The sequence below is a fragment of the Hyla sarda genome, chromosome 2 (assembly GCF_029499605.1).
Source record: "Hyla sarda isolate aHylSar1 chromosome 2, aHylSar1.hap1, whole genome shotgun sequence".
Classification (NCBI taxonomy): Eukaryota; Metazoa; Chordata; class Amphibia; order Anura; family Hylidae; genus Hyla; species Hyla sarda.
In genome coordinates this window covers 424622556-424649108 of record NC_079190.1, presented here as the reverse complement: position 1 = coordinate 424649108, position 26553 = coordinate 424622556, and the positions used below count along the sequence as shown (strand labels likewise).

General features: G+C 46.7%; 1 protein-coding gene and 1 long non-coding RNA gene across 7 annotated transcripts in view; one reads left to right on the top strand and one right to left on the bottom strand.

Moving 5' to 3' along the window:
* Positions 1-26553, bottom strand: part of USP9X (ubiquitin specific peptidase 9 X-linked) — a 197839-nt gene that overhangs the window by 84001 nt on the left and 87285 nt on the right. For 4 of the 6 annotated variants that reach the window (XM_056558938.1, XM_056558943.1, XM_056558941.1 and 1 more), the window contains exons 10-18: positions 24705-24857; positions 23397-23501; positions 22479-22685; positions 15191-15327; positions 14922-15055; positions 14696-14807; positions 14136-14478; positions 12333-12428; positions 11476-11687 (exon numbers count right to left, since the gene is read on the bottom strand). In XM_056558938.1, the coding sequence (XP_056414913.1) occupies positions 11476-11687; positions 12333-12428; positions 14136-14478; positions 14696-14807; positions 14922-15055; positions 15191-15327; positions 22479-22685; positions 23397-23501; positions 24705-24857 (1499 nt within the window). The remainder of the gene's footprint in view (positions 1-11475; positions 11688-12332; positions 12429-14135; positions 14479-14695; positions 14808-14921; positions 15056-15190; positions 15328-22478; positions 22686-23396; positions 23502-24704; positions 24858-26553) is intronic. The other 2 variants (XM_056558942.1, XM_056558944.1) reach the window with 1 other exon arrangement.
* The window catches only part of LOC130356871 (uncharacterized), an 87637-nt gene that overhangs the window by 2973 nt on the left and 58111 nt on the right, over positions 1-26553 (top strand). The gene's annotated exons all lie outside the window — the stretch shown is intronic.

Here is a 26553-nt window from a genome sequence, read left to right as displayed (position 1 = left end):
TTAAACCTCTAAAAAAAAGTTTTACTAAATTTGGTGACACCTTCCCTTTAAGGACCAGGCCAATTTTATTTTTGCATTTTCATTTTTTCCTCCTCGCCTTCTAAAAATCATAACACACCTATTTCCATTCACAGACCCATAAGAGGGTTTGTTTTTGCATGACCAATTTTACTTTGTAAGGACATCACTCCTTTCACCACAAAATGTATGGCACAACCAAAAAATTATTATTTATGTGAGGAAATTGAAAAGAAATGTAGCAAATTTTGGAAAGTTTTGTTTTAACGCTGTCACATTACAGTTTTCTTTATTCTGTGGGTCAATACGATTACAATTATGCCCATGCTATATGCATTTCTATAATTGTACAGCTTTAAAAAAAATAAAGAAAAATTCTTAAACTTTTTAAACAAAATTACTATGTTTAAAATTGCCCCATTTTGACCACCTATAACTTTCTTATTTTTCATTCTATGGGGCGGAATGAGGGCTCATTATTTGGGTCGTGATCTGTAGTTTTCATCTGTACCACTTTTGCTTTTATTTTACATGTTAATCACTTTTCATACATTTTGTTTGGAATAAAATGTGACAAAAAAAGCCGAATTTATTTTTTATATTTTTTTTATCACACTAAGGGGACTACTTATAGCAATCGCTGGATTGCATATGCTGACAGTGCTATGCATATGCATAGCACTGATCAGTGTTGCTGGCGATCTTATGCTCTGGTCTGAGATCAAGCAGACCAGAGCAGAAGACCCCTGGAGAAGGCCGATGACAGGTAAGGGGACCTCCGGCCTCCATGGTGGATGATTGGATCCTCGTGGCAGCGCTTCGGGCAATCCGATCATCCATTTAAACGCCCGAATTGCTGCAGATGCCGTGATCTGTATTGATCACAGCATCTGACGAGTTAATGCTCCAGTGCTCGCTTCGTGTACATGACGTAAGTGATGTACATGACGTTTCAGAGTCCTTACGCCCTGCTTCTGTCCAGTCCCTGCCGCTGACCGGGCGGGGACCGGACCGGGATGCCTGCTTAAATCGTTCAGCTGGCACCCTGTGCAACCCCCCTGGGGGGGTCCTGGGGTCAATTCAGACCGGCAACCTGCTGCAATTCAGGGTCATACGGGTCTCCAGTGACCCCGAAACTAAGGGGGATCGGGGCTGTCCAAGACACCCCTGATCCCCCTGAAGGGATAGGAGTGAGGTGGAAGGGGTAACAACCCTCCTATTGGTCGGTTAGAAGCGACCGACCAATACCAGATCGCGGGCGGGGATGGTTGAAATTCGGTTTCCCCCGCTCTGCCCACCCACGGTAGACCAGGCAGAGCGGGGTCACTTACCAGCGGTGGCGGGCATAGACGACATGCGGCTTCCTGGTGCGGCGATCCTACAGAAGCCTGTGAGTTGTTGCCTAGCAACATCTGGAGGGCTACAGTTTTGAGACCACTATACAGTTATCTCCAAACTGTAGCTCTCCAGATGTTGCAAAACTACACCTCCCAGCATGCCCACACAGCAGTTTGCTTTCTGGGCATGCTGGGATTTGTAGTTTTTCAACATCTGGATGGCCAAAGTTTGGAGATCACTGTGCGGTGGTTTCTAAACCCTGGCCCTCAAAATCTTGCAAAAGTAAAACTCCCAGCCTGCATAAACTGCTGTCTCGCCATGCTGGGAGTTGTAGTTGGTAACTTCCAGCTGTTTCATAATTACATCTCCCAGCATGCCCTTCCGCCATCAGTACATGCTGGGAGTTGCAGTTTTGCAACAGCTGGAGGCACACTGGTTGAAAAAAGGAGATTTTTTGTACTCACCGTAAAATCTCTTTCTCGTAGCCTTCATTGGGGGACACCTAACTGATGGGTATATGCTCCAGCCACTAGGAGGCGCTGACACTAGGAAAAAGAAAAGTCTGCTCCTCCCTGGCAGGATATACCCGCCCACCTGCAGTGAGGCAACCAGTTTTGTCACAAAGCAGTAGGAGAAGCCCGAGAGGAAATACGTCCGAAGGACCCTAGAAAGGAATCCCCGAAACAACCCAAGAACCGTACAAAGAAGAAATGGGTGGGTGCGGTGTACCCCAATGAAGGCTACGAGAAAGATTTTACGGTGAGTACAAAAAAAAATCTCCTTTTCTCGGTCGTTCTTCATTGGGGGACACCTAACTGATGGGACGTACCAAAGCAGTCCCCTAGGGTGGGAAAAAACAACCACCAGTGAAAAGGAGACAGTCCAAGACTGAACTCGCATGCCCAAAAGGACTATGGACAAGTCCCCAGGCGGAGACATACACAGCCCAGACCAAATGAGTTCCCGTAAGACCTCCCATCCAAGGAGAAGGACCAAAACACCCAGGGGAAGGTCCATCCACTAAAGAGGCCCAAGGCACCTGGGTCATATAGAGAGATGAGAAAACACAGGAAAAAGGGAACCAGATGACCGCGAAAAAACTCTCCTGCAAGAAAATTTCCCGAAAGAAGGGAAGGAGAGCAGAACAGAAATACCACCCCGACCAACAGATCGCTGAGGAGTCGGGGGCTGGTCGCTACAAATCCAAGACTGAACCCTCACCAAGGCTTAAGGAATCGGAGAGCCCCTGAAAAGAAGGCACACCGCAGCATCGCAGGTCAGAGTCCAAATCAAGGGGACCAATAGTGAGAGATCAGAGTGGACAGAGTAGTCCTGAGCAGCCTCAAGAAACATCCCGTCAGAACGGGAATGGAGGAGGACCAATGAGAACCCAGCTTGGACTTCCAGGGTTCGGGCATAGGAAGAATTACTCCAGAAGACTGTGGAGCCAATGAAGAATAACTGACAGACAAAAAGGGTAAGAATGACAGAGCACTAGGCGGTGAAAGCAGACAGAAAGCACACAAGCCCAGACTCGAAAGTCCACCGTTGAATGCATGTTAGCAAAAACCAAAAAGAATCCCTCCAGGAGGGAAAAACAGGGGTGGTTGAGAGGACAACTCAAGTAGAAACCTACGACAAGCACCTTGGTCCCCGCACTCCAAGCGAAAAGGGGAGCCGCAAACGCGCTAGACGCAGAAGGAGCAGGGAAATGCAAATACTGCGTTGACGAAGCCCCCAGGCACCAGCGGCAACCCTCGCCGCCTGAAGGAGCCACCGAGCGAACCAAGAGAGATCGGAGCCCCGTACCAGGAAGCTGGGCAAGGAATACAAGACCCACTGAGGATCAATCCAGAAAGTGACAGAAAGGAGGTGCCAGAGTCACCCTGGACAGAGACCCCGGAAAAAAACACCCGGAAGTACCGGAAGGGGCGGAACCGACAGGCGCCCCAGCAGCCCCATGTCAAAATAGAGCCATGGAACCGCAGAGACAGTCACTGGAAGTCCCCGAGCAACAGGAAGATGGCCCCACTCCTACAACGTGGTCCTAGCATATGTAGGAACACAGACATGAGGACCCCACGACAAAAGTGGCGTACGGACAAGGGGAAAACGCAGACATGCAAAGGACCAGCCGAAAGTGAGGTATGCCCAAAGCGGACCAACAGTGCAACGTAAGAAAGAAGAACAGAGCAACGCTGCTGTTGCAGCAACAGACGCTGGAACTCACAAACACCGACACAGAGTGACCTACAGGAAGAAGGGTCCAAGAACCCGCATGCACACACTCTGCGGGACTGCACCTGGGAGAGCGACACCGGACAACAGCTGCAGTGGCAGCCGAATGAGGGAGGTGACCAGGTGGATTATAACACCCGGTAGACAATGTCTGGCCCTGGGGCCTAGAAACAGTGAGGCACATCTGGTTGCGCACATGGAGACACACAGTGGGGAAAGATACCCGCCTGTAGACAGCAGCAGGCAAGCAAGCAAGCAAACCCTGTAACCAGTATGATGCGCGGTGCATAAGGCACAAGAGGCCTCTCGAAGAGACCACAGGAAAACTACCATGGCAGTGGGGAACCACCGATCAAGAGGAGCAGCCGGACCGGAGATAACTGAGCACCTAAGACAAAGGTGGAGGGGAGGCCAAAAAGCCCCGCCCCCAGGTGAGAGATAGGGGGAAGCAGAGGGACTGTGGAATGCATCCCTGACATCCCGTAAAGTGTCCGTGGGAGAGACTGGGTCAGGTCCACGATACCACGCACAACAGTGGGGTACTGGAACCCTAGCTCCAAAAACATCTGCCGTGAGACACTCTGCAGAAGAAAAACATGCAGACAACTGTCTGGCTAACTGGTGAGAGTCCCCAAGGGGCAGAGAGTCAACCCAGCGGAAACATCACACCGTAGAGATGGTCGTGGAAGACAAACGCAGATACACCGGTGATGTGATGAGTAACAAGTGGCGCAGGAAAGCATGCAGACCACTACCTGAATGACAGGTACATGATCAGAGAAGAGTTACGTTATCGGCACCTCGCTCAGTAGTGAGGCACGGGAACTACAGCCCCAGATACATCAGACATGTGATGTATGACAGGCAGCGCGGGCAACCATACAGACCACTGACTAACTCACTGATATGGGACCATAGCGGGGAAGGAATACTCCGTCGGATGCCTCACACAATGGTGAGGTGCCGAAATACACAGAGGCACCAGCTTGTTGATGCAGAACATGCCGGGAAGACAACCCAGCAGATGAATGTCTGGCATACTGATATTTGTCCAAAGTAGACCACGATGCATCCCATCGGCACCCCACCAGCAATGAGGTACCGGAAACCAAGCTGCAGATACACCAGCTGTCTGAAGATCGACACACAGTGAAGCAACCATGCGGATCACTGTTTGATCAACCAGCATGGAGCCACAGAAGACAACCCTTTTACCGTCTGCACCACGCAGAGTAGTGAGGAAACGGAAACCCAGGCACAGATACATCAGCCATCTGATGTATGACAGGCGGTGTACACAACCATGCAGACCAGTGTCAGGCTTACTGAAATGTATTCACCGAAAACAATCACGCATACCATCGGTACTTTACCGGGTAGAGAGGGACTGGAACACCAGTCGCAGAACAGCAGCCGGTCGATGCATGACAAGCAGTGTAGTCAACTATGCAGACCATCGTCTGGCCTAATGACGTGGATCCACAGAAGACAACCATACATACCATCGGTACCTCGCTCAGTAGTGAGGAACCGGACTCCAGATGCAGTTGCATCATCTGTGAATCCTGTGACCGGAGACGTAAGAAACCATCCAGACTTACAGGGACGGGTCCATGTAAGATGTAGTAGTCCTGAAGGCACATAGAGTCAGGTCTCCATACATCGTACCCAGGTAACGGAACTGCAGCCCCAGACACCTCAGCCGTGAGACGTGTAATAAATGGCAGAGGAAACCATGCAGAATACTGTCTGGCTTACTGGTATGGATCCTGAAGAGACATCGGTCAGTTCTCCATATACCGCACCCAGCAGAGGGGTATCGGAACTGCAGCAACAATACATCAGCCGTGAGACGTGTGACAAGCGGCAGAGGAAATCATACAGACCACCGTCTGGCTTACTGGTAAGGATCCTGAAGACATATCGGGACAGTCCTCCACACACTGAACCCAGCAGTTCTGCAGACGACTGTCCGGCCCACAGGTATAGGCCAGTCATTCTGTCGGACATCTTGCACAGTAGAGAGGTACCGGTAGGCCAGCCGCTAGATGAAAGAAATAAGGAACCCAGGACTTCAGGCATGAAAACTAAACCAAATATAAGGCAATGCAAGTATTGGCCACAAGAGTCAGAGTACGCCAAATTGTCTGATAAGCTGCAGAATACATGAACTTTGTTTAATTTATTTATTTATTTTTATTATTATATTATTAGTAATAATTAGTAAATTTTCCTGTAATGAGGAAAAATCGATAGCGGGCAGCCTCGGAAGCGGCAGCGGCACGGAGCAGTACGCTTAGAAGCGTCTGCTAAGCCGCACAGCCCCGAGGCTAATAGACAGAAAACAGAAAAGCAGCCCGGACAGGAGGAGCTCCTGCCAGGCCGCAGCTTCGGGAGCCTGGTGAACAAAATGGCGCCACCTCTCTAAAAGGTGGAGGGGGCGGAGCCAAGCTCCGCCGGAAGGCACCGCTAGATCCTTGAAAACGAAAGCAGCCCGGAAAGGAGAAGCTCCCGCCGGGCTGCAGCTTCGTGAGGCCGGGGCACAAAACTGCACCGGCTCATGAAAAGGCGGAGGGGGCGGAGCTAAACTCCGTTGCATGGGGCGCAGTGCACCCTGCGAAGTGCTGAAGGGCAGAAGGATCCCCTAGAGCAGCGATGGCTCATGGCAGCACTGCTGCCAAGCCGCCGCTCGGCTCCAGGAGAAGAGAGTACCAACAAAACTCCCTCCGGGCTAAAGCCCTGGGAGCTCAAGGAACGCTGCCGAGCCTACAGTTGGGGACGGGGGGCGGAGCTAGACGCTGCGCGCCCCCCCCCCCCCGAGCCCCAATAGATGCAGTCGAGGCTGCATGAATAAAATAGAGAGGGTTAACCCCTCACTGTCCGGACTCCCCAAAACAGCCCCAGAAATAGGGATATAACACTACTGCTCGTACAGCTAGGGGAGAGGAAGGAAAGGGGGGGGGGGGTAAACTCACCTCATACACTTTACATACTCACCCATCTTCACATACTCCCTGGAAACATCTTCAGCCAGCATTTTAGTCACCTGCATCACGTCATGCTGCTACAGACCAGGACGAGCAGGGTAAATAGGGGGACCTGGACCCACGGTGCAACCCCAGGCGCTGGCCGTTGGTGGGAAGGGGTAAACAGTGCATTTGTATTTTATGACCCGTGCCCCTTAGCAGCATATGGGGGAACAGGTAGGTGCCATGCTCCTGAACCCCCACCTGAAAAAGGGAAACAAAAAGGAGTAAAGAACCTGACTAAACAGCCCTTACTAGAAAATAATAAAAGACCAGGTCTGGAGAGTTCCAGACCTGGGTGTCTACCTCCTAAGTGACACTAGTTAAAACTGGTTGCCTCACTGCAGGTGGGCGGGTATATCCTGCCAGGAAGGAGCAGACTTTTTTCCTAGTGACAGCGCCTCCTAGTGGCTGGAGCATATACCCATCAGTTAGGTGTCGCCCAATGAAGAGCGACCGAGAAACACTGAGTTAGGTAACAGAACCTAACGGAAGGTTTTCCAACCAGTGTGCCTCCAGCTGTTGCAAAAGTACAACTCCCAGCATGCACGGTCTGTCAGTGCATGTTGGGAGTTGCAGTTTTGCAACAGCTGGAGGTGCGCAGACGCAGACTTAGGAGATGAAGTATGGAGCAGGAAAAAAGCAGAGTGTGGCTTACAGATAGAAAGGGTCCCAAGAACCCACAGGTACACACTCTGCGGAACTGCACCGAGAAAGACATCGGACTGCAGCTGCATATCAGTAGACCTGGGGGAGGTAACCAGGTGGATTAGAACACCATGCAGACCCACACTGGCTAAGTGGCAAAGGGACTATGTAATGCATCCTTGACATCCCGTTTAGTGACTGTGGGACACGCTGGGGCAGTTCTACGTATACCGAGCACAGCAGTAGGGTACAGAAATCCAGCCGCAAAAAACATCAGTCATGCGGCATACATGCAGACAACTGTCTGGCCTACCGGTATGGATCCATAGTGGACCGTGAGACACTCAGTCAAGCACCACACACAGCGATGAGGTGCCGGAACTCCAGCAGCAGATACAATAGCCGTGAGATGTGTGACAGGCAGTGTTGTAAACCATGTAGACCGCTGTCTGGCCTACTGGTATGGAACCAGAATGGACAGTCATTCCGCCGAGAACCTCACACAGTAGCGAGGTACCAAAAGTCCAGACGCAGATACACACCCCATGCTATGTATGGTAGGTGGTGTAGGAAACCATGCAGACCACTATCTGGCATACTGGTATGAGTCCATAGACGTCAACAAGTCAGTTGGTCGGCCCCGTTGACGTTCAGTACCTCGCACAGTAGTGAGGTACCGAAAGTTCAGCCGCAGATACATCAGCCGTTTATCGTATGACAGGCGATGTAGGCAACCATGTAGACCACTGTCTGGGTTACTGGTACGGGTCCATAGTAGAATCATTCCATCAGTCATCTCACACAGTAGTGAGGTACCGGAACTCGAGTAGCAGATACATCAGCCATGTGATGTGCGACAGGCGGTGTAGTAAACCCTGCAGACCACTGTCTGGCTTACTGGTATGGGTCCATAGTAGACAATGGGTCACTCCATCAGTCACCTCACCCAAAAGTGAGGTACCGGAAATAGAGTAGCAGATACATCAGCTGTGTGATGTGTGGCAAGCCGTATCCGGAACCATGCAGATCACTGGCTTACTGGTATGGGTCCATAGTAGACAACATGCCATACCATCGGACACCTCGCACAGTAGTGAGGTGCTAGAACTCTAGCCACAGATACATCAGCCGGGAGAGGTGTGACAGGAAGTGTAGGAAACCATGCAGACCACTGTCTGGCTGACTGGTATGGATCCATAGTGGATAGTGAGTTATTCTGTCGGACACCTCGCACAGTAGCGAGGTACTGGAACTCCAGCCGCAGATACCTCAGCCGTTTGAGGTATGACAGGCTGAGTAGGCAACCATGCAGATCACTGTAGCTTACTGGCATGGGTGCATAGTAGACAACGGGTCCCTCCGTCAGACACCGCACTCGGTAGTGAGGTACTGGAACTCCAGTCGCAGAGAGAGCAGCCGTTTGCTGTATGGCAGACTGTGTAGGTAACCATGCAGACTACTTGTACCGGAGCGTCAGCCGCGGATGCGGCAGATGAGGAATGGGTAACAGGCGAGACTACTGTCTGGCATAATAATGTCAGGTCCAACACTTAGCGCTGGATGTGTTGATCCAGAGCACTAGCCGCAGATGCAGTAGCCTGTGGGGGAAGGGAATCCTATAGCATGACATACCAAGAACACCCCCAGAGTGGGTGGGCTGCCGACCTAATGGAAGAGGAATCCCAAGGGAAACCGGAGTGTCTGCCATAAACGCAAAAAGTTTGCACATTACATGGCACTCGGTAGTAGGGGAGAACAGCTTGATTGAATATATCCTCAGACAATTTCAAAGGGAAAGTGACTCCCTGGTAACAACCGCCACGGAGGTTCGCATATGCGCTACAACAGTGGGCCACAATGTAGGATTAGAGACGCCAGTGGGAAACCGTAAGCGGCTCATGTCGTTAGGCAATGGCAGGTCACCTAATAGAAGGCAGAGTGCAATACAAGTATTGGCCACCAGAGGGAGCCAAAACCCAATAGTCTGAGTGACTGTGGAATACACTTTTAAAAAATATATATATATCAGTGTGAGTTGCAGTATAAAAAACAGTAAGTAAGTTCACCCATGCCACTGACTAAGGACACGGAGCATGGGCGCAAGGCACCTTGCAAAAGTGCTGCCTGCAGGATTCTGTGCAATGAAGGCACCTGCCAAGCGCCGCACAGCACCAGATAGGGGACAATAGAGGCGCCTTCAGACAAGCGCCCTCCGGGAGGGTTGGGGGAGGGGCGATGCTAGCCGCTGCAGAGTGAGGTGTATACCTCACTGGATATGGCCCCCAGCAGTGCGCGAGCCGGAGAGGAGGAGTTGCTTGAGTCCCCGGCTCGCGCAGTGAAATTGAGGAAGAAGGGTGGAGCAAAGTTTTTTCTACGCATCTCAATACGCATTTCTGGACTTTGGTATCTTATTTAGCTCTATGCTATTGACTGTGCAGATTAAATATTATATTTTAACGATTCGGACATTTATACACATGGCAACAGCACATGTTTATTTTTGTTAATGTGTTATTTGAAAAATGGGAAAAGGGGAGGTGATTAAAACTTCTATAAGGGAAGGGGTTAATGCATCTGTGTCTCAATCGTGGCATCTAAAGGGTTAAATGCCAGACACTGGCCCAAATCAAAGATACCCGGCATTAGCCGTCAGTCCCTGTTGCCCAATAGCAACTGGGTCCTAACGGCTATAAAGCATGTTCAGCTGCTGAGCTAACTTCATACATGCGGAGCCAGAAAAAGGACATAAATATAAAGGGTGGGCCATTTATATGGATACACCTTAATAAAATGGGAATGGTTGGTGATAACTTCATGTTTGTGGCACATTAGTATATGTGAGGGGGGAACTTTTCAAGATGGGTGGTGACCATGGCAGCAATTTTAAAGTCGGCATTTTGAATCCAACTTTTGTTTTTTCAATAGAAAGAGGGTCATGTGACACATCAAACTTATTGGGAATTTCACAAGATAAACAATGATGTGCTTGGTTTTAACGTAACTTTATTCTTTCATGAGTTATTTACAAGTTTCTGACCACTTATAAAATGTGTTCAATGTGCTGCCCATTGTGTTGGATTGTCAATGCAACCCTCTTCTCCCACTCTTCACACACTGATAGCAACACCGCAGGAGAAATGCTAGCACAGGCTTCCAGTATCCGTAGTTTCAGGTGCTGCAGAATGGGCAAAACAAAAATTGGAACAGGCCCCTCAGTTTACGCAGAAGATTTTGTTCAGGGATGAGGCAAACTTTTATGTGAATGGTGAAGTTAAACAAAACCACCGCTATTGGTCTGACACTAACCCACATTGGATAGATCCCTCCAAGAACACAAAAATTGATGGTATGGTGTGGGATATGGGGTACAAAGATAGTGGGGCCATTCTTCATCAATGGAAACCTCAAGGCCACTGGATAAGTGAAATTGTTACATGATTAGGTGTTTCCCTCTTTATGCACTGAAGCTGGCACGTTCCCTGAGTTTTTCCAGCAAGATGGTGACCACCACATTATGGGTGTCCGGTCCGAGCATTCCTAGATGAACAGTTTCCTGGAAAGTGGATTGGTCATCGTGGGCCAGTTGAAAGGCCCCCAAGGTCTCCCGATCTGACCCCCTTAGACTTTTATCTTTGGGGTAATCTGAAGGCAAATGTCTATGTTATGAAGATACGAGATGTGCAGAACCTGAAACTATGGACACTGGAAGCCTGTGCTAGCATTTCTCCTGCGGTGTTGCTATCAGTGTGTGAAGAGTGGGAGAAGAGGGTTGCATTGACAATCCAACACAATGGGCAGCACATTGAACACATTTTATAAGTGATCAGAAACTTGTAAATAATTCTGTGTCCCCCAATGGAACCGAAAGAGAAATTTACGTTAAAACCAAGCACATCTTTGTTTATGTGTCGCATGACCCTCTTCCTATTTAAAAAAGAAAAGTTGGATTCAAAATGGCCACCATGGTTACCACCCATCTTGAAAAGTTTGCCCCCTCACAGTTTCCCCCCTGTACTAATGTGCCACAAACAGGACGTTAATAGAACCAATCATTCCCATTTTATTAAGGTGTATCCATATAAATCGCCCACCCTGTACATCCATTTGTGGGAAGGCGTTAAAGTTGAGGAATATTTCATGTGTTCATGGCAATTAGAGATTGAAATTTAAAACACTCTCTAAAAGCTATCTTTCCAAAGAATAGTACCTGGACATTGGAAGAATTGTTCTCTCTTCATGGTAGTCACTGTCACATTCATTTATATATTCCTTGAGGACTGTTAAGACCCGAACCATTCGTATGGCTTCCTGCCTTGCACAATTAATACTGTCTTTGTCACCATCTAACACACATAATGTGTCATATGAAGCCTTCAAACGGTCAAAGCAAGACTGAATAAAGTCCTCATGTATCTCCACCTAGAGGGAAATCCAAACATGGTCAATGAAATACTCCATATGGTAGATGTTATGACTCTAAATGACTACAGGTACAGGTACAAGGAAAAACAAAGACAGATGCATTAAAATACTGATAGACAAGCAACTTGTTAAGGCTGGGTTCCCACTACGTTTTCTCCCATACAGGAGTGCATACGGCAGGGGAGAGCTAAAACCTCGCGCTCCCGCATGCCTTTCTATGCGCTCCTGTATGCAATTCATTTCAATGAACCGGTCGGAGTGAAACGTTCGGTCGGCTCATTTTTGCGCCGTATGCGCTTTTACAACCAGACCTCAAACCGTGGTTGACCACAGTTATAGGTCCGGGGAAAAAAGCGCATACGGCGCAAAAATGAGCCGACCGAACGTTTCACTCCGACCGGTTCATTGAAATGAATTGCATACGGGTGCGCATACGAAGGCATACGGGAGCGCGAGGTTTTAGCTCCACCCTGCCGTATGCGCTCCCGTATGGGGAAAACGTGATGTGATCCCAGCCTAAAACAGACTATTGACTAATTTCTACTAATGCCACACATTTTCAATAGGAACTGGGCTCAGTATTGTATGCAATCCTGCATACACAAAGAATGCAAAAGGCTACAAAATATAAGACCATTTTACCTGATTTACTTGTAACCGTGGTCCAAGGTTAGTATAAATTTCCTTGAGAAGATCTATTGCTCGGCTTGCAATGTCATCACTACCCTGAATAACAACCTACGGTAACAAAATAGACAAATGGTAAAATACATAATAGACAAAAACGCGTGCTATAGCCCAGGGTTTCCCAGTCAGTATGTCCTCTATCAGTTGCTAAACTACAACTCCCAGCATGCTTTCATACACAGTCTGTGTGCCCTCCCTAAAGGCTTGCTGTCCCTTTCTCTCCACACACTGTTTGGCTAGGTACAATTTCCTCCACTCCCTGCTAACCCAAGAGAAGGGAGGAGAGCAGGACCACTGTGGTTACAGATCTGTGTGAATAGCAGGGCAGCCAAGTACTTGAATGAGTTAAAATCTCCACCATTACGGTGTCTATTTCAGGACATCGTCAGCCGTAACTCCGTCCTCAGTCAGGTGAAACGGCATCCCGCCTCCTCTCTCAGACCAATCGCCGTCTGTCGTCAGCCGCCACACCGCCCTCCGCCATGTGAAACGGCATCCCTGCCTCCTTCCTCACACCAATCGCCGTTCTCCTTCAGCCGCAACTCCATCCTCCCTCCTCCGAAACTCAGTCGTCCAAAATTCCGTCATGCCTCAGACGATTCTACCTCAGATGCAACTTCCTGCCGGATAGCAGAGCAGACGCTGCACAGCATTGTATAGCAGAGTCAAAACTGTGAAACTTGCACGTCTGTACTACAGACACTACATGTGCTACAGAATCTGTATAGCTGAGCCAACATTGAATAGCGAGTACAGCAGAACCCGTATAGCAGAGAGCCGACACTGGCTCGGCTCTGATACACGGCAAGAACATTTTTAGTCTAAGGGGTCACGGCGTTTTGGATGAGAGACTTTAGGATGACAAAGGGGGGAGGAGGGATTTGCTGCTGACGCCTGACGGAGATTGGCCCGAGGGAGGAGTCGTGACGCCGTTTCACCTGACGGAGGACAGAGTTACGTCTGACGACTATGTCCTAAAATGGAAACCGTACAGCATAGAAAAACTGTTGGAGGATTTTTAAACAAAGACTAATCAGAAAGTTACTTAATATTTTCCCTCAATTCAAGCAGGCTTTGCTGGTAAATTTCACATAAAATAAATCTCGACTGACTGTCTTTTAGAAAAAACCTTCAGATTTATGCATTTTGTCACATTAGCTGCTTAAGCACTATGCTTTGTGGGCACTTTTGCCAACTTTTAAGTAGATCACATTACCCAGATTTATCAAACTTATGGGAAAATCTAGTTTTTATCTAGCAACCAATCACAGCATTCATTTCTTAACTAGCTATAGTAAAGTAATAGCTGCATCCTGATTGGTTGCAGTGGGAAAATCACAAGACTTTTCTCTAATTTGCAATGTCCTATTTACATACACTTACGTTACACTTACGCAAGGTATACGTAAAGATCAAGGATTGTTTTTTCATGTGAATAGGGGGCTACTTTGGCAAAACAAAATAATGAAATCATAACAGTAATATGTTAAAGAATGCCCTGCGGCCTTTACCAAGTGACTATTAGGAGGTTACTGCATACCATTTTTACATTGAACTCAAAAGTAAAGCAGGCAGTGAGCACTTAACATAGCAAGATAAATAAGCCAGAAAGTCTTTAAAGTCTTTTTCGGCAGTGAAAATTAAGATCTGACACTAAGTTTGTTCTAAAACCAACACAGTGGAAGAAAAAAAAAAAAAAAAAACTGAACCTTAAGAACTTCTTACTGCTGTGTACATTGTGGAGGACAGGTAACTTACCCTCCAAAGGTAATCAAGTCCAATCAGCTCCAAGTCATCCATCATGTAGGCCCGTCGCTTTGCTACAAGCTTTCCTTCTCTGCAATTGACTGCTTTGAAAAAACGCTCAAAGCATTTCATACCATTTTCTGTTAGGAGGGATGGATCTAGTTGCAGCACATTGTTTTCAAAGAAGTCTTTATTAATATCCGGATCAAGATCTGGCTCATCACCCATCAGTTTGGAATACCACTTAAAACAAGCTTCACGATCACAAAGGTACACAGCATTTTCAGCTAAACACTTCCAAATTTGTTTCGCCTGAGGGGCACATAGCCAGAGCTGACCATCCTTTAACAGAAATCTGCATAAAAAGTAAAAGCAAGGGGGGGACGACACCATGTTAAAAATATTAATTTCTGAAATGGCGATCTATATCATAATCTTCAGTGTACTGCCCAGGTCTATGTAAATAATGAAATGGGGGTTCAGGATTTTTTACTTTTAGAGCACCACAAAATTCCTTTTACCACAGCCATAGTAATCACACATCCTTAAGAGTGTTTCTTTATTAAGATTACCTTAAAAAATTTAGTCTTTCTTGGACTTCTTGAACGTGGCTATAGCGACTTCCTGGCCTCACAGTCTGAGGATCATACTCCCCATGTTCTGGAAGAGAAGTGAAATCAGCTACTGCAAGAAGATAGAGTGATCTTTGCTTCAACCTACTGTGAAAACCCTATATAAAGAAGAATTTGATATCTACTTTAAATTTGGGTAAAAGTACAACAAAACAATTTGAGCTACCTTTTGAGTACTGTCGCATACTGTCCATGTAGGAAGAGAGATTTTCAGCAACTAAAGTGACGAGGGCGTGGTTATGCTGGAGCTGGTTGATTAAATCATGGCGGTAGAACACATGTGGGCTGCGCTGTGTCTGACTGAAATCCAAAGTGTACAACAGAAATTACAATTTGGAAACAATATTAAATTATTGACCAGATACAAAGAATCATTAGCTATTTTTTTGCACATCAAAAAGTTTAGAGTTTAAAACATTTTCTTTTGAACATTACCTTAAGTTTTGAGGTGCTTCACCAAATAAACTGCAAATTTCCCTAATTTGTTTAAGTGCTGGAATGACCCATTTGTCATTTGTGCGGAGTTCTTCTATAAAGCGATCTATCCATTGAATTTTTTGGGTGTCTCGATCCTTAAAAAAAATAAATAGATAAAAAAAAATTTAATACAAGCTCAATTGTTTATCAAAACTAAGGTGGCTAACCAGTCCTGGTTCTAGGGATAAATATGGGTTCTGGAGGAGAGACCCATTTATATACTGACATTAATAGGTTCTGAAGAGCCCTTTTGAGAATCTAAACAAAGATAAATGCTAAACTAAGTGACAATTCAAGGTGCCTGCACTCATTGTAGTTGAGCAGCAGAAAATGCTTCATCTACACTTGCAACTTAATACCACAGCATATAAAAGGGGAAGTACAAAATTTTGTGGTAAACCACATACTGTATGTTTATTGTAGCTCAGCAATGTGTACAGGCACTTTTATTGCTCATTGTTTGAAATATCTGTTATGATTCTGTACTATGGAAAAAAATTGGATTTTTCACTCTTATCTGTAATATAATTTCTGCGCTCCATTTATTAGGGAACACAGAAGAGTGTGAGTATAGGCTGGAGCCACTAAGAGGCGACACTAAGCAAGAAAGAGAGAGCTCCTACTACACAGGCTATGCCCCTCCTGCAGACACTGAGCTAATTTGTTTGTATACAAGCAAAAGTGTCAGGGTCTTTGTCCACAACAGGGTAGTAGCATACTATTAACAGTGCTGAGCTGCGGTCGGCTCCTCCCAGCAGGGTATTACCGCCCACAGGCATCTGAGCTAATCAGTTTTAGTCCCAGAGCAATAGGAGAAGACAGACAGGTCAAGAGAGAAACCACGAACTGTCTGAGAAACCAGAAGAAAACGTAACTGAACACACCCTCGGACAGATAACTGAAATAGGACCACCAGAAAAAGGTGGGAGCTGTGTCCCCCCCCAATGGATCCTTCGAGAAAGATTTTACAATAAGCATAAAAATCTCCTTTTCTCTATCGGCTCCACTGGGGGACACAGACCATGGGACGTACCAAAGCAGTCCCTTGGGTGGGCAAGGAAATCAGTCAGGTGGGCGGCTGGACCGCCGCCTGCAACACCTTAAAGCCCAGACTAGCATAAGCTGATGCAAAGGTATGAATCTGGTAGAACCTAGCGAAAGTGTGCAAGGACAACCATGTGGCCGCTTTATGATCTGCGAGGCCAAAGCCTTGTTGTGGAGGGCCAAGGATGCCCCGACAGAAAGGGTGGAATGAGCCAAAACCCTGAAGGGTGGGATCCTCCCCTTGCAGCGGTAAGCTTCCGAAATAGCAGATCGGATCCACCGAGAAATGGTGGCCTTAGAAGCAGGTTGTCTTTTACGACAACCTTCCAAAAGAACAAAAAAGGAGTCACACTGCCGAAAGGAAGAAGCGACTGAGATAAGTCCGAACAGCCCTCACCACATCAAGTTTGTGGAGCAAATGTTCCCTGGGATGAGAAGGGGCCCGACAAAAGGACGGCAGGACGATATCCTCATTGAGTTAAAAGGCAGAAACCACCTTAGGTAAGAAGGACAGACCTGGACAGAAAACAACTTTGTCCTGGTGTAAAACCAGGAAGGGAGAACGGCAGGAGAGAGCTGCCAACTCTGATACTCTCCTAATAGAGGTAATAGCAATAAGGAACGCCACCTTCCAGGAAAGGAGAAAAAGAGGAATGTCCCTGAGAGGTTCAAAAGGGGCGCCTTGCAGGGCACCTAAGACCAAATTTAAGTCCCAAGGGGGAGAAGGGGACCGATGAGGGGCAGCATGTGCCACTCCCTGAAGAAAAGTCCGGACATGAGAATTGGACGCCAGAGGATGTTGAAAAAGAATGGAAAGGGCCGAAACTTGACCCTTAAGGGAGCTAGAGAGGGAGGAAGGCGCCTCAAGTGCGGGATCAGTAGATCTTGTAGGTGGGGGTAGGGGACGGTAATTCCCAAGCCGCTTACCAAAGTTGGTTGTGCGCCCACACACAACAAGGTTAAGAGCAGAAGAGATATAGAAGAAGGTCCACTGCAGCCCTCCTGGGTAAGAGTAAAATCAAAACCGAATGACCAGGGAGTCAGGAGTTTGTCTGGCGCAGAGTGGAACCATCAGGCAGCCAAGTAAAATCAATGGATTTATTAGATGCAACGCGTTTCGCTGCGCATGCGCAGCTTCATCAGGCATGACAAGAGAAGGCTGGTAACAGATATATATACCTCCAGGAATTAACCATTAGAGTACTTTTTGAAAGAGTTATTACATAAAATTATGTAATTTTATGTAACAACTCTTTCAAAAAGTACTCTAATGGTTAATTCCTGGAGGTATATATATCTGTTACCAGCCTTCTCTTGTCATGCCTGATGAAGCTGCGCATGCGCAGCGAAACGCGTTGCATCTAATAAATCCATTGATTTTACTTGGCTGCCTGATGGTTCCCCTCTGCGCCAGACAAACTCCTGACTCCCTGGTCATTCGGTTTTGATTTTACCCTTAAGGGAGCTGAGAGCCAACCCTTGTTCCAGCCCCGACTGCAAAAAGGAAAGGAGTCGGGGAAAAGAAAACACAACCAGAGAAAAAAGACTGAGCTTCACACCAACGAAAATAAGAACGCCAGGTACAGTGGTAAATCTTTGCAGAGGAGGGCTTACGAGCCCTGAGCATGGTGCAAATTACTTGGGAAGAGAAACAGCGGGCCCTTAGAACCGCGGTCTCAACTGCCACGCCGTCAAATGCAGCGATGGTAAATTGGGGTGGCACAGGGGACCTTGAGATAGGAGGTCCGGAAGAGGTAGGAGGCGCAGCGGTACGTGGTCCAGGAGCCTGACCACGTCTGTGTACCATGCCCTCCGGAGCCAGTCTGGAGCCACAAGAATGGCGGGATCACTCTCAGCCTTGAGTTTCCTCAGGACCCTAGGAAGGACAGGAAGGGGAGGGAACAGATAGGGTAGGGCAAAGCCCAACCAAGGGATCAAGAGGGCAACCACAGCTAGAGCCAAGGGGTCCTGGGACTTTGACACAAAGAGAGGAACTTTTTGGTTGTGGCGGGACGCTTACAGGTCCACGTCTGGAGTTCCCCAGAGGTTGCAGATCTCTGCAAACACCTCCGGATGCAGGGACCACTCGCTGGGGGTCGGCTGAGAAAATCAGCTTCCCAGTTGTGCACTCTGGAATGTAAATTGCTGAGATGGCCGGAACCCTGAGTTCCACCCAGAGGAGAATTTTGGTTACCTCAGCCATCGCCGCTGGGCTGCGAGTGCCCCCCTGGCGATTGATGTACGCCGCAGCAGTGGAGTTCTCTGACTGGACACGAACAGGGCGGTCCTGAAGGAGCTCCCAATGAAGCAGGCAAAGATAGATTGCCATCAGTTCCAATATGTTGATGGCTAGAAGGGCTTCTTGGGGGGACCAAAGACCGTGAACCGTCCGGTCCCTGAAAACACCTCCCCAGCCCGACAGACTGGCATCCAGTGGAGGGGCAGGAAGGAGCGCCCCTAAAGAAGCAGGGGGGAGTGAGTAGCCAACAGCACTCTTGGTCAAAAAATGGAGGCTCTTAGCGCACGCTTTAGTCAAATTTGCTGTTGCAACTTTCTATTTTGTATTTGCCACAGCAGCGGGCACCTGTGTATTAGGTTGTTGTGCTGGCTATTTTTCCTTTTGTTTTTACTTTGGGAGTGATAAGCCACCATAGAAGGGACTGACGAGACAGTTGAGAGAGAACGATCTTTCGGTCGAGAGACAGTGGAGACCTGTCCCACCGGTAGAGAATCGCCAGTTGAAGAGGACGGTAATGAAACTGGGCAAAGGGCACCATCCGACCCTGGACTTGCATGGAAAAGCGAATGGAAACTGGGGCAGGGTTCCGAAGCAATCAGACTCCTGACAAGAGTTAGCCGCTTGTCTGGCACGGGTCAAATGCAGGCTGCGGCCGTGTAGAACTGGAGCCCCAGGAACACCAGTGACTGGGAAGGAGAGAGGTTGGACTTGTCTTGATTGACCATCCAACCAAAACGAGACAAGGCCTGGAGAGAGGCCAAGACTCTCCAGATTCTGAGCCCTGGTTGGAGCCTTGATCAGGAGGTCATCCAAGTAAGGGATCACTGAGACACCCTTTGCCCGTGAAAGGGCTATCACAGGCACCAGGACCTTGGTAAAGACCCGCAGAGCAGTGGCCAGACTGAAGGGGAGAGCTACAAACTGAAAATAGCCTTCCGGGACTGCAAAGCGGAGGTACCGCTGATGATCTGGGAATATTGGAATGTGGAGGTAGGCATCCTTGATGTCCACCGAGGAAAGAAACTCCCCTTGATCCATGGATGCCACTACCGAACGGAGAGACTCCATTCGGAAATTGCGGAGTAGAAGATGCCGATTGAGACGCTTGAGATCCAAGATTGGGCGTACAGAACCGCCTTTCATGGGGACCACGAAGAGGTTGGAGTAAAAACCTCGAAAACGTTCCCTGGTAGGAATCGGGACAATTACTCCCTGGATGAGAAGGGACTGGAGTGTGCCCCGAAATGGCTTAGTTAGAGAGGGGTACCGGCAAATTCTATCTTGTACCCATTGGCTACCACGTCCCTGATCCAGGAGTCCTGAACGTGCGTGGTCCAGGCATCTCGGAAGAGTAAGAGACGACCTCCCACCCGAGAAAAATCCGCGGGTGAAGGCGTCCCTTCAGGCCGAGGTAGGTTTGCGGGTGCCCGATTTGACCGCAAAACTTCCGGAACGGTTACCCGATGTCAGGGAGGGATAGGTCTGGAAGGAGGGAGCCTTCTTGTCCCACGAAGGTGCCTGCCTGGACCCTTTATTGGGACCAAAAGTCCGAAAGGACCGGAAAGAGGAGGACTTCCGAGGGGAAGTAGAGCGAGCCTTATTCTGAGGCAATCTCATCTAGGCGCTTGCCAAAAAGCTGAGAACCAGCAAAGGGAAGTTCAGTTAGAGACTTCTTGGAGGTGGCGTCCGCATCCCAGGCTTTATGCAACATGGAGGGACGGAGGGCCACCAGATTGCCTGGGGGGGGGTTGATAGGATACCCTGGCGAAGTTGAGAAGACCAGACAGAGGGTTTTTTCGCAGAAGCGAAGGCAGGAAGTATTGAGGAACCTGCTGCAGTGTAGTCAGGCGGGAGACCGGTGGATCCACAGTTGGGGAGGAAGTCCACCGAGCAATGAGGTCCTTGGCGAAGGGATACTGCACTTGAACCTTCTTTGTTTCCTGAAACTTCTTGTCAGGGTGCCTCCAGGCGGACTCCAGCAAGGCGTCAAATTCAGTGTGAGAGCTGAAAATCTTGGGTGCCGGTCGGGCACGCTGAAAAGTAACTTCTGGAGCTACGTCCGAAGTTCCTGGGTCCTCTAGGTGGAAGGTCTCTCTTATGGCTGAACCCAGTCAACAGTGTCAGACAGATCTGAGCGGTCCTCTGAGTCAGAGGCCGAATCAGTAGCCTCATCTACAAGTTTTCCAGGTGAGTGGGAACGGGTGGAGGCAGCCCTGGAAGAGGGAGACACTGACCTGGTATGCAGTTCTGGGGAGCGAGAGAGGCGACCAGGGGAGCGTCCTCTAGGGGAGTGACGCTTGTGGCACACTGGAGCAGGGGGGGGGGGGGGGGGGGGGAGTGCCTGTGTCTGCTAGAAGACTCAGGAGAAGAGTCAGATGACATACCCCTATTACGCTTGTTAGAGCGGTTAGTATAGGGAGGGGGAGAGTGGGCCTCTCTGGAGGGTCGGCTTAGGGAGGACCTCTCTAAGGCAGTCACTACAGAACTGGAGACCTGAGCCAAGTCGGAAATAGACTGGGAGAGGGAGGATACCCAGACTGGAGGGATAGCTGAGCCCACAGAGTCTGGAGGAGAATTCTGAGCAGAAATAAAAGGGGGGGGGGGGGGGTGGTCAGGGGGAGCAGTGGTGCAGGCGGAACAAGTGGGTTCAGCGAAACCAGACATTTTAGTATTACAGCCCTTGCAGGTAGGAACTTATAGGGAGGAACAGGTCTGGGCTTGGACATAGTATAATGAAACAGTCTCACCCGATGTCTGTGTCCCCAAAGGGCAGCTGCTGTGAGGAGAAACTCAGAGTAACCAAGAGAGGGGAGGGGCTAAGAATGACGGACCAATGAAAGAGGGGGCCATGAAAAAACAAGGGCGATTTGAAATGAAAAACTCCTGAGCGTGCACAGCGCTAATTGGTGTAAAACCCCGCTGGCCGCGGGTGGGCGGGGCTAAAGTCCGTGCGGCTGATAACATGTGCCCGGGAGTTAATGGCGCCCGCTCCAAGCCCTGAGCGCATATGTGAGCACAATGGGAAGGGAGCGGGTGAAAACACCACCGGCAGATTCTACACGCTGCTAAGGGGAACAGACACTGGCGCGAGATTTGGCGTAGGATGAAGCCGGCACTCGCATAAAGTGAAAGTCGGCAGCCGCGGCTGCTGAGGGAGGGGAGCTGGGTAGAAAAAGCCAGCGCCTGAATACAGTCCAAACCACTGCAATATGTGCCACACCACTGCATATGTCCCCCAAACACCTGAAAGTAAGGGAGTGCTCCCTAGTCCCTCCTGAACATGCCCCCATGACCTTTGTGAAAAGAGTTGCCCAGGTGAAAAAGAGTGGGCAAAAAACTGGGAGTCTCCAGAGGCTGAAAGTCCCCTAACCTGAAAGAAAAAGGAGGAAAAAATACTCACCTCAGTCAGAAGAACTTACCTCGAAGTCTTCAGTCAGATTTTGTCACCTGCATCATGCTGGGCTGTAACAGCGAGACGAGCAGGGAGGTAGGGGGACCCAGACCCATGAGGTAAAACCCCAGGTGCTGACCGGGGGTTGACAGTACATCCACGATGCCTGTGCCCTTTCAATCGCAAATGGGGAAACAGTGAACGCTATGTTCCTGAGCCCCCAAATGAAAACAGAAAAGAAAAGGGAGATAAAATTCTAAATGTCCCTAAACTTGAAAAAAATAAAATAAAATAAAAAAGTGTGACCTGGTCTGGGGAGAACCGCCCGTCCAGGAGATCCGGGGGGGGGCCCAGCGCTAGGACCCCCCGCGATCTATAACTTATCCCCTATCCTTCGGATAGGGGATAAGTTATTTTGCACTATAGATGTCCTTTAACAAGCTCTGGTAAAATGAAAGCGGAGCAGTGATTGTGGATATGGGAAAAGGAGACAATTTCTGTCCTCAGGCAGTAAAATCTGGGCCAATCTGTCGGCAATTCAAGATACAAAATATAAATGTTACTCTACCCACCTGCGAGCAGCTGTAATCCAAAATCTTAATGTGAGCACTCAGGGCTTGGTCCATTATATCTACAGGTACATCATCACTATGAGCTAAATTCCATAAAAGATTCAACACTTTATGAGCCATTACTCCATCCTTGTCATCTTCTGCTAGTCGTCGTATCAGCTCCAACAATTTTTCTCGCTGTTTTTTACTTGCATTTGTCCAACTAGCCTAGAAACAATAAAGCAATTTTTTAAGTCCAAAATATGTGCCATCATGTCAGTGCTTATCTATAGGTAATGTAAATTTCAGGACAATTTATATTGATACAACAGTTTAACTGTGTAGGGTGAGAAAACTAACAATTTAATTTATTTATAAGTAAGGCTAGGTTTAAACTGCCGTTGTGCTCCGACCTGTTCATATATTTTTTCTTGTGTGTGCACGCATGAGCCGTATGGACCCAAAACAGGTCGGAGTACAACTAAACCCGCCAGGTCTACATAGATACCATTGATTTAAATGTGGTCTGTCAGGTGTCCAGTATTTTTGGAGAGTTTTTTTTTCCTCCAGTCAACTCCCTTCCGTCCAACAGACTGAGCAACAGAGCTCCCTTTACCGAAGGCTGTATTTGGCATCAACACCCCCTTGACTGTAATCACATCCATCAACTGATATTCTCTCCCATTAAGAATAAGCTCACAACTGTTCTGATGATTTATTGTCAAACTATAACCCCACATACATCAGGAATGGGAATCACGGTATCCTAAGCTATTTAATGACAGCAAATGCAAGTTTTTTTTCTCTTTGGAGTTTTCCACAAGTTCTAAGTTTTACTTTCATCATTTCAATTTTAATTTTAATCCTAGATACTTTTAAAAATTGTCAAAGAGCAAGGAGTACAGGCCATAACATGAAGTAACATCTTAAAACACTTACTTTGAAACAATCAAAAAGGTGGTCAAGTTGTTCAGGGGAGAAGTCCCATGCCAGCTTAGCAAGCAAGTCGTGGACATTTTTTACAATGGCTTCATGTTTTCCTGCCTAAAAAGGGTGTAAATCAGGGTTGTTAATTTATTAAACATAATTGCCTTTAGTGAAAGCCAAAATAAATATACAAAAAAAAATCTTTAGAAAAATTACAGCCACAAACTAATACTGTAAAATAATTTTATGCACAAGATCTCCAACTTCAGAAATGAGAAAACTGGCATAGCAGGGGTGGGACAAAGTTCAACCATGAGGAGCCAAATTCTTTTTCATGCTACCATATTTTTTTTTATTTTTATAATGACACGTCACCATGTCAAAAAGAAAGTAACTACATTACAACCATCATAAATATTACTTTGTATATTACAGCATACATATTCAGAAAATTTACAGAACAGTCATTTTGGCTCCCTTTGGCCTATTACAGTGAGGGGTACATCAGGTTTTGCTATAGTATGAAATTTGAAGAGTTTTAAAAAGATATGCAAATTAGGCTTTGTTGCCTGGATGTTCCCCTTGGCTGCTAGAGTGGAGCACAATTCAGCCACTTTACTAGTAAGTCACTCCCTCCTTCCATTTTTGTAATATAAAAACACACACACACACACACACACACACACACACACCACAAGCAAAGCAGCAACATTGCTCCAGAAAAAAAGAATGGAATAAAAAAAGTACCCCAAAAAGTTACAAGTACGCAAAAGTGGTACGGCTAAAATAAAAAAATAAAATTTAAAAAAAGTTACAGGTCAGAAAATTAAAATTTTAAACATATTTTAACTAAATAGGTTTGACAATATTACCATAGAAAAGCATGTAAACATTAATATAGTTTTAACCGGATTGTCCCACAAAATTAAGGGAACACATCGGCTTAACTGTGAAAGACACTGTGCAAAAACAATCAAAGCTGCAAAGTTTCAGTTTTCTTTTCAATCTGCCACAAATTATTACGCTGTGTTGTACATTTTATGATAAAGAGAAAGGTGTCATTACAAAGAACTATTGGTCGAACAAAATAAACAAGCCCTCATATGGGTCTATGGATGGAAAAATAAAAGTTATGGCTCTTAAAAGTCGAGGAGGAAAAAACAAAAAACACAAAATTAAAATTGGCTGTGTCGAGGTCAAAATGGGCTCTTATGGGGTTAAAGGTTTAACACAAAACTTTATGCATACAAACATACTGCATATAGATTCTGGAATTAGAGGAATATAAAAGCACAGCAAAAATAGTCAAGTCAAATGTACCTGTGCTGCCCAAATGTTGTCTAGATCTTGCAAGGTTAGGGCTTTTTCTTTGATGACAAATCTAAGGATTTTCTCCAGTTTCTCCACATACTGTGGCTGATGAAGACTATCCCGCAAAACTATAGACAGGATATTGTTTTGCTGAATCCATTCCTAAAACAAGTACATTGGCAAAATAAAAAATAAAAAGTTCTCAAAAATCTAAACAACACCGTTCCATTATGGCCATTTTTGTTACTCTAATGTAAGACCAGATCGAAATAAACAAATTAGTAATGTGACTGAAATTAAACATTCTGAATGTTCTTCTAGCTAGGCTAAGAGGCACTTCTGTCCTCTTAGGCTCCTTTCACACTATATGTTGCTCCGTTTTAAAGACCTGTTACAATGTGCCTTTAAGAAAACCCTTAAAAACGGCTGTTACAAAATTCCATTTAAATGGGTATTCCAGGCAAAAAAAAAATTTTATATATCAACTGGTGCCGGAAAGTTAAACAGATTTGTAAATTACTTCTATTAAAAAATCTTAATCCTTCCAATAGTTATTAACTTCTGAAGTTGAGTTGCTGTTTTCTGTCTAACTGCTTTCTGATGACTCACGTCCCGGGAGCTGTCCAGCTCCTATGGGGATATTCTCCCATCATGCACAGCTCCCGTGACATCATCATTGAGCAGTTAGACAGAAAACTTCAGAAGCTAATAACTATTGGAAGGATTAAGATTTTTTAATAGAAGTAATTTACAAATCTGTTTAACTTTCCGGAGCCAGTTGATATATATAAAAAAAAGTTTTTGCCTGGAACACCCCTTTAAGTCTAAAGGATTTTTTTATTATCCGTTATCATCCGTTGTAGCCAGTTATGAATAAAGGACGTTATTTGTGACTAGAAAAAAAAAAAGCAGATTATGCTTACCGTAAGATCTCTGGGAGGATCCATTGGGGGACACAGACCATGGGTACATGCTGCTGTCACTAGGAGGCTTGACAATATGGTAACAAGAAAAGTCAGCCACTCCCAGCAGGGTATACCCTCCTACAGGCACCTGAGCTAATCAGTTTTAGTCCCAGAGCAGTAGAAGAGGACCGACAGGTCAGAAAAAACCCACAAACTGTCCAAGTAAACCACAGAACAATAATTAACGGAATGGGATTTAGTAACGGACGTTTTTTAGGGTTTTCTTAACGGGACATTTTAACGGGTCTTTAACACAGAGCAACATATAGTGTGAAAGGAGCCCAAGTTGTTCCACTATAAATCCACAACAGTTCAGAAACAAAATAAATGCATAGTATATTTTTTTGTTTTACTACAATTTGATAAATAAGAATAATATACGTACACAACTACAAGAATAATGCTATGTACACAGTATTTTGGTGCCCCCTTTTGTTCACTTTTTTTTTATTTTTATAAATAAGCAGCAGTAGAACCAACAAAGAAAAAGGATGAACATCTTTCCATTCGGCTATATTCACTCAGTATAAGGCTTTATTCAGTCAGTATAGAAGGATGTTCCCAGCTCCAAACATCCTTCTGGATGATCAAAAAGTGCGCTAAGAGCCTCCATTTTTGGACCTAGAGTGCTGTTGCAACTTGCTTTTTTGTACATCAGGATCTCATAAGACACATACATAGACTCAAAGAAAGAAATAATTCACTTTAAATCCTCTTACTAATTCTTATCTAGCTCATATGCACTTACTTTATGGACTTTTTGATATGATTAAATCACCTACACTCACTGTGAGAAGACTTTGAACGCATGCTCAAAAGTAGAGAAGTTACAGTGATTCGAATTAATTTATGCAGGCTAAAGTCAGCAACTGCCCAGCCGAGAAGTTCGTGAT